Here is a 13,283-nt window from a genome sequence, read left to right on the forward strand (position 1 = left end):
TTATTCGTGACAATGATAAGCCAATCCTAACTGATCCATGACGTTGACCAGCGACCTAAACTGATCCTTGACGTGGATCAGTACCCTAAGCTGATCCATGACGTTGATCAGCGACCTAAACTGATCCTTTACGTTGACCAGTGACTGACATTAACTAATAATTACATTAATCAGTTAACGACCTCTGAGCTAATATGATTTATTTACGATTCGATACACGAATTGCTAATGTTCGATCTGCTTATTTTTACTTTACAGTAATAATTAACAAATAATAACAGCTTGACAGTTGGTCCATTGATCTACAAATCGTAATGAATTAACATAATATCAAAATTAACTATACAATCAACTCCATAAACATTGTAATATCAAACTGCGTAATTCGACTTACAATTTATTCTTAATCATAATATTTCGTAAAAATATTGAGATCGTGACAATTTCCCTGTTTGACCTCTACTCATTTTCTGGCGCACTAGTAGATTCAGCGTCAGAAGAAGCCTCATCTTCGGACATCGGACGTGAAAAAGTGAGCCACGGAAATATCTTGTCAATAGTGTGAAATAATTGTGACAGTCAACAGGTGCAATAATATGATAATTATCTTAGCCTATTAACAATTTCGGAATAGAATAGTATAGAACAGAACAGAACAGAACAGAACAAAACAAAACAAAACAAAACAGAACAGAACAGAACAGAACAGAACAGAACAGAACAGAACAGAACAGAACAGAACAGAACAGAACAGAACAGAACAGAACAGAACAGAACAGAACAGAACAGAACAGAATGGAACAGAACAGAACAGAATAGAATAGAATAGAATAAGCGATTATTGCCACACAAAAGAAACTTATGAACTAATATTAGGTCCTTACATATGAAATTGGCGTTTTTCGTACTGGCCACTTTAATCACGAATTTCTCCTCTTTGGTAAGGAATTCCAAATTCAAATTTGTACAGCTATAGACTCATGTATTTGTGGTTCGATGACCGTCATTCATTTGTTTTTTTTCTTCTGTTTTTTTCTGTTTGCGTCACTCATTTTACAAAATGGAAAACTTAAAATATCGCATTATTTACGAGTACGAGTTCCGCCGTGGCACTAGTGCTGCGGAAACGACTCGAAGGGTGAATGATGTGTATGGCGGTCGTGTTGCAAAAGAAAACACAGTTCGTTTTTGGTTCCAACGTTTTCGTTCTGGAAATTTCGATCTGCAGAACAAGCCCCGTGGACGGCCTGAGACTCAAGTTGATAATGAAGAGTTGAAGGCTATTGTGGAAGCGGATCCATCGCAAACCACGTCCGAGTTAGCTGCAGGCTGCGATGTTAGTGATAAAACTGTTTAATTCACTTGAAGCAAATTGGGAAGATTATAAGCTTGAAAGGTGGGTACCTCACGAATTGACTGAAGCAAACCGGCAAACGCGCGTCAACTGTTGGCGTACGCGCATTGAGCATCCTATAATCCCCACAGGGGCGCCATCCGTTATCTTTTTTAGGTGCTAAGTGTAATGGGGAGGACCACGGGCTCTCCGAAGGCCTAGCTGTCCCGCCGTCCAACATTGACTGGAACTCGAGCTTGGCAATTTTGAGTTTCTCAGGGGACAAACGTCTATGGGTACAAGAAACTGGAGGGCCTGGTGTAGTGCGTATGTGGTGCACGATATTATGTAGTATGGCGCGGTGTGTACCTGGGGGTCGTGTGATATCTGGGAACTCTTCCAAGATCTTGTGATTGTTTGTGTTTCCAGTTGCAACTTTTACAGAGGTAATAGCATTCTTACAATCTAGTGAAGCTACAGCGGTTATAGTAGTAGTATTGTTTATTAAGCGCTTATGGCGACAATCTACCATTATATTATAAAAGGTTAGAAAATCTACACCAATAATAGCTTTTTGAACATCTGCTACTACAAATCTCCATTTAAATACACGTTTAAGTCCAAAATCTAAATACAAGTACACAAAACCATAAGTGTCTATGGGGGTGCCGTTAGCTGCACACAGTTGGTAGTCCGTTTTCGCTCGTCGGTCCTGCAGTGACGATCGGGGGAAGACGCAGAGGTCGCTTCCAGTATCTACCAAAAACTGCATCTTCGTCTTCCGGTCAGTGACGAACAGGCGACTAGTTGTGTAAGGGCAATCGGCAGTCGCCATTACTGACCGCCCTGCACGTTTTCCGACTTGTAGTCGCAGGGTCGCGAACAATGGTTGGCCTTATCCCCAAACTTCGCATGATACCAGCAAATGGATTAAAAATAATGTTAGACCAAGTTTAGCGTAGTACTATAACGTAGTAGTATTAATAATACATGTGCTCAGCAATAAATGCTTTATAATATTGTACTCGTGCACTGTTCATGAAATATATTCGGGGGTAATTATTATGGGCGTTTGTTAAAGACCCAATAAATGACTAATTAGTTGAAAGAATTTAGTATCGCAGAAACCTTATAAATTAGTTATTTCATTGTAGCTGTATTGGTATAGTATAATGTAGAAATGAAAATAAATAAATAAGTTGCTTTATGGAGTAATTGGTTAAGATTATATAAGTACTTTGCGCGGTAATTTGCTGAGGCGCAAATAATATAGCAAGTTGTGTTAAAAATTTGCTTATGTCAGATAAAACGTCGATCGACTGCAACCTTAATGTTTTTAATCAAATAATTATATTTAAATGTTAAATACCTTTTGTGATAAAAAAAAGGTAATGAGACACTATTTAGGCAAACATGTGTTTAAACAATTATTCTGGGACTAATTGATATCATGGTCATCAATGTACCTATTATGGTTCACCAATAAGTATGTATCGCCACACTGCCCTTGGTATAAAGTACTTACACTACTATTTATAGGTCAAGATTGCATTTTGCAAGCCTACACATAATAAATTTACAATAACCATGTGTTGCCATATTCCGAGCGCGGAGATAGTCACGGTTTGTAAGGTTGACGCGTGGTTATACTAAACTACTTTCAAGTACCATCAAAGTGCTTATTAGGAATATAAGTTAAAAAAAAAAAAATTAAGATAGTTTTATGACTCAAAACCAATGAGAAATGTTTATTCAGAATATACTCGGTTAATTGAGTTAAATATGCACCGAGTATGAATTAATAATTGATGCATAAAGAAACTAGTTACCAGTCGTCCTTAAAGTCGGTGATGATCATCATTTTATCATCTTATATATAAAATTCTAGAATCATAATGTTAGTTACAATATTTCTCAAAAGCGGCTTGACCGATTTATTTAGTAAATGTTATATGCATATTCAGTAGGTCTTATAATCGGCTGCTATCCATTCTTTCATACTCCTATTAAGGTGTTCCATAAGTTCGCGCGGACATTGTCGTGGGCGATAACTAGTATGGTATAAAGGATTTTATATTCACGCAGCTTACATGTTAATATGAAGTGTTACAGTACATATCAGTCTACCTTTACAAATATAGTTTCCAAGTTATCTTGAGTTGGCTTGTCTTGTGACATAGGCCTATTGTATCTACGAGTATTAGTTATTTAACGATATATGTAGTTCATTAAAGGGGGCTCCTCGTTTGGTATATATTTGGTAATAATAAAAAAAAAAAAAAAAAAAGAGGAAATGATAATGACCATGAAAAAGGGCTTATTGTGTTAAAAATGTTAAACAGTTGAAGTGTAGTACGAAAATAGTAATAATAATACAGAGTGGTTTTGTTTACTTAAAATGATTACGGCATCAACATTGTCTTAGCTCCTTAGCTAGGTTAACCTGTATTAAAACGTGCTTCGTAAGATGCATGTCACTGTATGTGTTATATTCATAATATTAACAATAAATATTTGTATAACTGCAGGAATGTGAACAAACGCTGGTTGCTAAGTAAGTGTTTCCAGGGGTTAAAATATGCATTGTAAGTATGAGATGTAAGGTTTTTTGGCAGTCGTTATTCTCATTGAGGATCGCTCTGCAGGCGTTTTGGTTAATTAAATATATGTAAGCCCATCAGTAACGACGTAGGCAGAGAGAAAGCGAGAGAAGAGAGCCCACCAGAGACATAAGGACATGTTGTAGTGTTAAAATCATGTGTAATAATGATGAGTCTAATTCAATATTGTTGTAGGGTTTGTATCGTTAGTAATTGATGCTGTTTCGTGTGAATAGATTTACGGTTGTAAATTGCAGCAGATGTACAACTAAACGTAATTTTTTCCTTTTTTCTCAAGGTATTTTAGGAAAATCACACTTATAATCTGTATGACGTTACTAGCCTGTATAAGAATTCACCTATCCTCAATTATAGACATCCATCCTCAATTGGCCGGGCGCGGGTTGAGCGAAGAACCCGGGGAGAATCTCTCGCCCCGGAGGAGCTCGCCCACGCCCGGGAGAGGAGAAAGCGGAGGACCATGGAGCTCTGGGTGGAAGGCCTAGCGGACGTCGAATATGGCGTCCGCACAGTAGAGGCCATCCGCCCACAGCTCCCGGAGTGGTGCGGAAGGGGCCACGGGTCCCTCACCTTCCGACTCACGCAGGTGCTGTCCGGACACGGTTGTTTCGGACAGTATCTGCGTCGGATCGGAAGGGAGGAGACGGCGTCGTGCCATGGGTGCGGCGACGACGAGGATACGGCGCAGCACACACTGGAAGTGTGCTGCGCCTGGACAGAAGAGCGCCGCACCCTGGTGGCGACGATAGGTGGGGACCTCTCACTTCCTGGCGTTATACGCGCCATGTTAGGAAGTGAGAGGTCCTGGGACGCCGTTGCCTCCTTCTGCGAAGAAGTGATTTCGCAGAAGGAGGCACAGGAGCGGGAGCGCGAGAGAGACCCTCTGGCGCCCCCGCTCCGACGCCGTAGAGTGGGGCGAAGGAGGCGGCAATTCGCCGCCGCCCTTCACCCCACAAATATGTGAGAGGAGCCCCCCCCCCCGTGGGCGACAACGCAGGCGGGGTCACGGAAGTAAGCTCACGCGTTCCCGTGGCCCCGCCATAATGCGTCGGAGGGCAGTCAGGTTTTAGTGGGTATTCCGGTCGCCTTCTGCGGCCGGCGAGTCCCACACTCCCTACGCCATTGCACAGCCCGGCGTAGGGGTGCGTAAATGCATTTCCTGACGTTAAAAAAAAAAAAAAAAAAAAAAAAAAATCCTCAATTGGAAGACAGCCTGAGCACATGTAAGTATATTTTCTCAATATATAGAGATAAGTGGGCGATTTGTAACTTAAAATCACTTAGCTACTAAGTACTTTTGGTAAGTACGTTCTTAGCACGTAAGGGTATAAACACGTTTATAAAATTATGTATGCGTTGAGGACGCTATAAAATAAAGTTTAATTGTAATCCTTACGGAAAAAAGTGACTGACTGACTGACTGACTGATATAACAATGCAAACGATAAAAAGTAAATAAACAATCGGTTTAATGAAGACCGGCAGCCTTTTTAACAAGTGTGCACTCCACGTAGGAGTCAACGATAAACGTCAACGTACTACGATTGCTTACATAGCAATACAAACATAGTTTAGGCAACGTAATAAGTTAACAGAGCACATATTACATATTAATTAGTTATAAAGCGCATTTTCGTATCAATAGTAGATTCAAAATCGATACAGTCAAAACATCGCGTAAAAAATGCGTTACATGACATGGTCATATTAAACAGTACGGTCGACTAACAATATACAAGATATAATACAGTTATAATAGTAAAAAAAAATGTCGTTAAGATATAGGTGTCGCGCTCGATAATAGTCATTCCGGTACGGTAAATAATCCTTTGTGTATAATTACGTAAATATGAAAAAAAAGGCGCAGATAATAGATCGAGACGCGATAAAACAGACGGAAACCTAATAAGACGAAGTAGGCAGGCGTAGCTACGCAGGCGTTGTGGTTTTACTCTCCTCGCCGCCTTCCACCACCCCTAGTGCCTTGGGTTTGCCGTTGATCTATTGCCGGCTTATTCCATTGTACGGTCTCCTTGCCACCCTCTTTCCCCGCCTAGTGCCTTGGGTTTGCCGTTGATCTATTGCCGGCTTATTCCATTGCACGGTCTCCTTGCCACCCTCTTTCCACTCCTAGGGCCTTGGGTTTGCCGTTGATCTATTGCCGGCTTATTCCATTGTACGGTCTCTTTGCCACCCTCTTTCCCCGCCTAGTGCCTTGGGTTTGCCGTTGATCTATTGCCGGCTTATTCCATTGCACGGTCTCGCACCCGGAAACACTGGTACCCTGGTGATCTGGTTGCACATGTTCAATACCTGTTACAACTGATAAGTTAAAATGGTCCGGACGCGGACAAAGCCAAATTGGCGTACCTTTTCCGAGCTGTAGACGAGTCAAAAAACGGCCTGGAGCTCAAAGCGGCGAAGTTACGACTCGAACATTAAACAAACATTGCAAAAAATAAGAGGTCTAATGGCTGAGGGCAAATAGCGGGAAATCTTAAAGTTTTAAATAAATTGATACTACGAGCTTAGTGCTCATAGCGGCAAAGCTTAGCGCTTGCACGCACAAATTTATGAAGTAACTAGCTGTGCCCGCGACTTCGTCCGCGTGAAATACTGTTTTCGTTAAGCATTTTTTTTAAGGATTATTATTTTACTTGACCGACGTGCTATGCGTTGATGTATGGATGTAGACATAGAGATAGGTGTGCCACGACCACACCAAATGTAGGTGTTTGGTCTCTACCTATCCCTCTGGGTTATGGGCGTGAATTTAGTTGTTGTTGTTGAGGTATTTTATTTGAACTAATTATGTTTGCCACAGCCGAAGGTTCCAAAAAAAACCGAGATTGATTCTTATATTTAATTTAATTTAAAATAAAATTACAAATTAAACTTATAACTAACTATGCTATGTTCCCTCCGAAGTCAGGATAGGAATTGCTTAATCTATTACAATTAGTAATTACGAAATATCGGTGCCAATGCTGCCTCAGCGCCTCGTGTCCACTGAAGTGGGTCGCGGCGAAGTCAACGCACTGCTGCGTCGGCGATCTTCCTTATAGGCATATATGTAACACCTCCCCCCGCAGACCAGCAACTATTTGAGAACTTTAAGCGAAAATGTTGCTGGGAACTCAGGGTCTTGGCTTCGATTTTCTTTAACATCTTCATATACTCGCGGTGGTAGATTTGTAAGGTTTTTCTTCTTAGTTGGCCTCCACCACTTGTACCAGAGTCCTAATCCGATAAGAATGGCTGCACTGCATGCAAGGGTATAAAATGGTATCGTCGTATGGTATAATATGGTGTCCGAATTAAGGCTGTTGAGTTGTATCGGATTTTCGAAAGTTAGCTGTTCCTGAATATCGTGAAGTCCTTGCAGGTTGATTGAGTTAAGATTTATGTGTTTAACGTGTGCGACTTGATCTTTTATGTCATATGGAATTTTCATTATTTTTAGAGGTTGGCCCTTTATCTCGTCGTTGTCGTTCGTGATGGTAAATTCCTTAGTTCTTAAGTAACAGTTATTTGGGATAGTGGTTAGATAGCTCCCTTGTAAAGAGGTGTAGTCAGTTTTTCCACAGAATAGTTCGACTCTTGTTGGATGAGGGAAGCACACGACAAAGTGCTGATCGTCCAATTTTTCCATAGCCTCCTTGGTTAAAGAGATATTATGGAATCTGCAGGAATTCTCTAGGACTTGACTGGTTATAAGTTTCTTGATGCAATCCCCCTCTGTTCGCATTTGGGTTCCCACGTCTTTTTCACATAAATACCAGGTGCTTAACTTCGGGCATTCTGCCTCTATGTACACATGATATTTTTCACATATTGCTATATATGGATAGGAGGGGATTAGGGCTTGGTTGTGTTTGTTAGGAACGACCGATAGTCGGTATAGATTATATATATCTAAGGAAACTATAGGAAATTTAAAAATTATAACTATTCTATCGTCAGCCTAATATGACCCTGTCCTAATTATATCATAGTATTCTCTAAGTTCTAAATCTAATATTTGACCCTTATTATATACCCTCTTAAGTTTATCTAACATCGATTTTAATGTAGTTATATCTAACATAGAATGATGTGCGCTCGATGCGCGTATAAAAGCTAACGTATTCTCTATCCTAAGTAATTCTGCCAATAAATCATCTATATTTTCACTTATAATATCTAGTAATTGTGCAAATTTAGCGTATTTAATCAAACTCGAGTCTCTATAGGCATTTTGGTCTAGAATTAAATGTAAAGTCTCGTTAATTTTATGCTGGTTATTAGCTAATTCTATTAATATCGTATTATGTCGAGACATCCACTCTTTACTAAGACTTATGTGATTATTAAAGTCATTAACTAGTTTAGTTTGACTGTCCTGTAACGTTTTAATAGCACTGTCATACCTAACGGCATCGGAATAGTCAAGATTCCCGGTCACACTCTTTATAATGGACCCAAAGCCGTTAACAAGTCCTCTCTTTACTCGTGTAGGCTGTAATGACTTTAATTGGTTCGATACCTTATGGACTTTAACAGTAAGATAGTTAATTTGATTTTCATACAGTGAATAAGTGTCATTGTCAAGTCGCGCTTCTATGTTAGCGTCTTAGGCACGCGTTTCAGTCTGTTCTTAGCTACAGGCCCGCGTTTCTTTGACGTATAAATATGTATAGGCAAATCGGCTAAAACTGTATCCTGAGTATAACGAGGGGCCGTTTTTTGACGATTAGCGAAGGGATTTTTAATGAATACCTGCTGCTGAGGTACATATTCAGTTTCGGGTTCGCGGTTTTTATTCCGACTCTCTATAAGAGCTGTACGAGACGCAAGGGTTGATTTATTCACTATTTCATATACGATTTCCATTCGTGCCTTGTGATTTTGCAGATATTGTTGTAAGAGATGCTCATTAAAGTTAATATCGTTAAGATCTCTGGGATCGAAATGTCCTGTTAATAAATCAAAAGGTCTACACTTAGTAAAGCTATGAATCGAACTATTATATGCGATTATCGCGTAAGGTATGAGGTTAACGATTGGTTCGTCTTTATGCTTTAATTTTAGAATTCTAATATGTTCTAAGAGTTGAGTGAAAACGTTCGATATTTCCATTATCATTCGGCGAATGTGGCAAAATTCGGTGGTGGTTGATTTTATGTGTTCTAACGAATTCGGCAAAAAGCTGATTAGTAAATTCTGTTCCGTTATCGGTCACTAACGTCATAGGAACTCCGTGGTGCGTACAGTAATGTAGCAAAGCTTGTAAAATACTAATTGCCGTACCGTCTCGTAAGTTATAAGCTTGACCGTACTTTGTAAAAACGTCCACTAACGTTATATACTTTTCGTTTTGAATTGTTAATAAATCCATATGAACAATCTCCAAGGGTTTGGTAGCAGGGGGTACGATATTGAATTGTGGTCTAATGGGATTCCTGTCGTACTTCGCTTGTCCGCATATTGTACATTCGTTAATAAATTTAGTTATTTGTTCCTTCATTTTAGGCCAATAGTATTTTCCAGAAAGCGCTAGGTAACATTCGTTTATGCCGCGATGGTTGGTTTTTCCATCGTGATAGTGCCGAATTATGTCCTGTTGGTGTAAATATTCTTTTACGTTTTCTCGCTCGGATTTTGTTAACACGAGATTCATGGAAGAACTTCTAAATTTATCTTGAATTATAGGGATAATGGAATACATAGCGAGAGGTGGATTTATTAATAACCCAGTCTTAACTTTGGGACTGACATATTCTTTGATAGCGTTAATTACGTCGTTTTCGAGATTATTTTCTGATATTTGTACAGCAATACGCACATGCGTTTCGAACGGTTTAGTTACTGTCGGTTTCCTCTTAATGTCGCTAACGATTGTAAAACATAATTGCCTATGAAATTTATTAAGTGGTTCGTCGGTTATTGGGATCTCGAGTATAGGGTGTTCGTTACTAGTATGCACTGTCTCGGTAGAAGAGTCAGTTAATGTGGGGATAATCTCTGAAGGGTTAGCGATTAGAGAGTTAAGCTCGTCTATTTCTTCTATCAAGGAGGTATTTTCATTGTGAATTTCGATACGCGAGAGGGCGTCCGCGTTAGTGTTATATCTACCTTTTTTATATACAACCGTGAAATCGTACTCGCTTAGACGTAATCTCCATCTGGTAAGACGTGAATTCGGTTCTTTTAAATTCATCATCCATTGTAACGGTTTATGATCAGTTAGGATTTTAAACTTTCGGCCAAAAAGATAAGGTCTAAAGTACTTAGTCGCCCATACGATCGCGAGAAGTTCTTTTTCTATAGTACTATAGTTAAGTTCGCTATCGTTTAAGGTGCGCGACGCATAACATATGGGTTTATCGGAACCTATCGGGCCTTGAAAAGTATAGCGCCAATAGCGATATTGGAAGCATCTGTCGTGAGTATGAATTCTTTACTAAAATCCGGGTATTGAAGTATGGGGTCATTCGTAAGAAGAGTCTTGCATTTCTGAAAGCAATTAACATATTCGGAATCTAAAGTTATTTTTCTACCTTTTTTTAAACATTGAGTAAGCGGTTTTGTTATACGCGCGAAATCCGGTATGAACTTGCGATAATAACCAAGAAGTCCTAAAAATTGTTTAATTTCCTTTGGGGTTTTCGGTATCGGATATTTTTCGATTGCTGAGATTTTATCCGGATTGGGTTTAATACCGTCTCTACTAATTATATGTCCCAGGTATGCAGTTTCAAGCTTAAGGAACTCGGACTTATCCATTTGAATTTTAAAGTTAGAATCTTTTAAACGCTGGAAAACTTTCTCTAGGTTAACCATATGCTCCTGTAATGATGTGCTAAATACAATGATGTCGTCCAGATAAACGAGACATATATTATTTTGTAATCCTTTTAGAACATTATCCATAACGCGTTGAAAGGTAGATGGACTGTTTTTGAGACCCATCGGCATGCGTAAGAACTCGAAATGACCATGCTCAACATTGAATGCTGTTTTTGAGATATCTTCAGGGTCCATTTCCACTTGATAAAATCCGCTAGCTAAGTCTAACGTTGTAAAGTACTGGCATTTTCCTAACTTGTCTAAAACATCATTTATATTAGGTATAGGATACTTATCGTCAATGGTTTTCTCGTTTAATTTACGGAAATCAACTACTAAACGCCACTTCTGTTTTCCAGAAGCGTCAGCTTTTTTCGGAACAATCCAAATGGGAGAACTCCAAGCGGAGTCGGAAGGTCTTATAATGCCTTGGTCTAACATTTTCTTAATTTGGTCCCTAACTTCTTGACGATGTATGAACGGGTAACGATAAGATTTCGTGTAAACCGGAATTTCATCGGTAGTTTTTATTCTGTGCTTTATTTTATTCGTGAAAGTTAATTTTTCGCCTTCAATATAAAAAACATCCGAATAACGAGAACAAAGATTGATAAGGTTTGCTTTTTCCTCTTCATTTAGATGGTCCGTTCGTAATCGAGAGATGACATCATCTACGCGTGTGAGCTTTGAGCTACGGTAACTCTCTATATTAAAAAGCTCGGCTTGCGCGGGGTGGTTGAGCGAAAAGACTATGTCGTTTTGGGTAGGGTTCTCTACTTCGATATAGCCGCGGTTATTGCTTACGTTGGTAATACACTCATGAATTATACAGTTGCAAATTATTTGCTCTTTTACGTGAACGTCACCGTCGGAAGTATTAATAGGGATACGAATTAACTTAGAGGAACCAGCTGGAATTATATCCTCGTACAAGTTTATATTACGTGAATCGTACATACGAATAGGATTCGTCGCGGAGTGCGTGATTAGACGAAAATCTTTTAAATCTATTTTCGCTTCCCATTTACTTAGTAAATCTAATCCTATTAAACCGTCAAAGTAATCGTGAAAGCGATATACGAATAACTTTATGTAACTAGAATCGTTAAATTCTTTAAAACACGGTAATGATACGGAATAATTATTCCTACTGGTGGCATGCACATTAGTTACCTCGAACGGATCGTAATTGAGTGGAATATGCGGGAAATAATTTTGTAGCGCTTCAGGGCTGATAAAAGATTGATTCGCGCCGGTGTCAATTAGAAGTTTAAGCGGCGGGTTCGCGATACGAATGTAAGGTAACTGTCGTTGTGTCTGTAAATTTAGTTCTATCTTGGCTTTCCTGAGGACTTCGCAATCCGAAAATCCTTTTCGTCCTGACTATGACCTGGTTGAGTTTCTATGTCATCTGTCGAGTCACAAGTCGGGTTATCTGTCACGTCATAACATGTCACATCAGAGTTATAGTCGTAATCGAATGCATTATAGTCTGTATAATCGGGTTGGTAGTATTGTGGTTCGTAATAATAGTATTCGGACGGATAATATTCGTCATAAGGGGAACTTAATTCATGAACATTCATATCTCTCGACTTGAAGTAATTTGTCGGTGGTGGGTTACCTGACTTAAACCAATTATGACCTGTCATTGAGGTATGGGGTAACACCTTCGGTGCGAAATGTTGAACTCCACTCATCGGCTTGGGGCCTGAATTTTGTAGGGGATTATTTCTAGGTGGTATACGGAATACATTACTTTGGGGGTTGTAGTTACGGGGTAGTGCGCGGAACATTTGTTGGGTTCGAGTTGGCATATGGGGTTGATTTTGTGGGGGATTAAATTTAAAAGGTTGTGGTTGAACTTGGTTTGCCATACGTGGTCCTACTTGCATCGGCCAGCTAGGTACTGACATTTGGAAGGGTTGAGGACGCGGTTGGGGTGTATAATTTAGGGGTATATTTAATTTAAAATTTTGTGGGGCTCTTGGGGACTCGTGCCGTTGATGTAAGTACTGCACGTTTAATTCCTCCTGTACAAACTCTAAGGCTTTTTCGATTGTCGGGGGTCGCATGCATCTTATTCGGGACCCTAAAGGCTCCTTAAGGCCACGAACAAACGCCTGCATAGTAACTTTCCTATATAATTGTCTTTTTGCGTCAATTGTCGTCTTTAAAGTCTCGTGTAATGTAACGTAAGTCATTAAGGTACTGAATAAACTTTGACAATGGTCATAGAACTCTTGTGGAGTCCTATTTCCTTGAACGGCTAAAGAGAGGTCATTGTATAAGGCGGTTTCGTCTCTTTGATCGCTGAAATTGTTAATTAGATTAGTTCTTATTCCGGCCCAACTATCCGGTATGCCGTTTGAGTTAAGGGTGCACGCGGCGGTGCCTGTTATTTTATTTAAAATACCGTTTAAAAGACATAAATTCGATAATTCGCTCCCAGGGGCAGCGCTTATATATTTTGCCACTATCTGGTCGCATATATTAATAAA

At 39.6% G+C, this 13,283-nt stretch overlaps 1 protein-coding gene across 1 annotated transcript; it reads right to left on the reverse strand.

Moving 5' to 3' along the window:
* Positions 1–2,168, reverse strand: LOC123722934. The gene is made up of 2 exons (XM_045685490.1): positions 1,428–2,168; positions 1–144 (listed from the first exon to the last, which is right to left on the reverse strand). Exons 1-2 carry the CDS (start codon positions 2,166–2,168, stop codon positions 1–3), a joined length of 885 nt encoding a protein of 294 aa, XP_045541446.1.
* Positions 2,169–13,283: the final 11,115 nt, after the last annotated feature.

The sequence above is a fragment of the Papilio machaon genome, chromosome W, assembly GCF_912999745.1.
Source record: "Papilio machaon chromosome W, ilPapMach1.1, whole genome shotgun sequence".
Lineage (NCBI taxonomy): Eukaryota > Metazoa > Arthropoda > Insecta > Lepidoptera > Papilionidae > Papilio > Papilio machaon.

Bases quoted from the DNA above. Each gene is read 5' to 3' on its own strand.
- LOC123722934 (XM_045685490.1), bottom strand. From the start codon at position 2,168: ATGGCGACTGCCGATTGCCCTTACACAACTAGTCGCCTGTTCGTCACT. The intron at 145-1,427 runs GTTTGCTTCAGT...AGTTAATGTCAG, and splicing joins CAGTTGACGCGCGTTTGCCG to TCACTGGTCAACGTAAAGGA.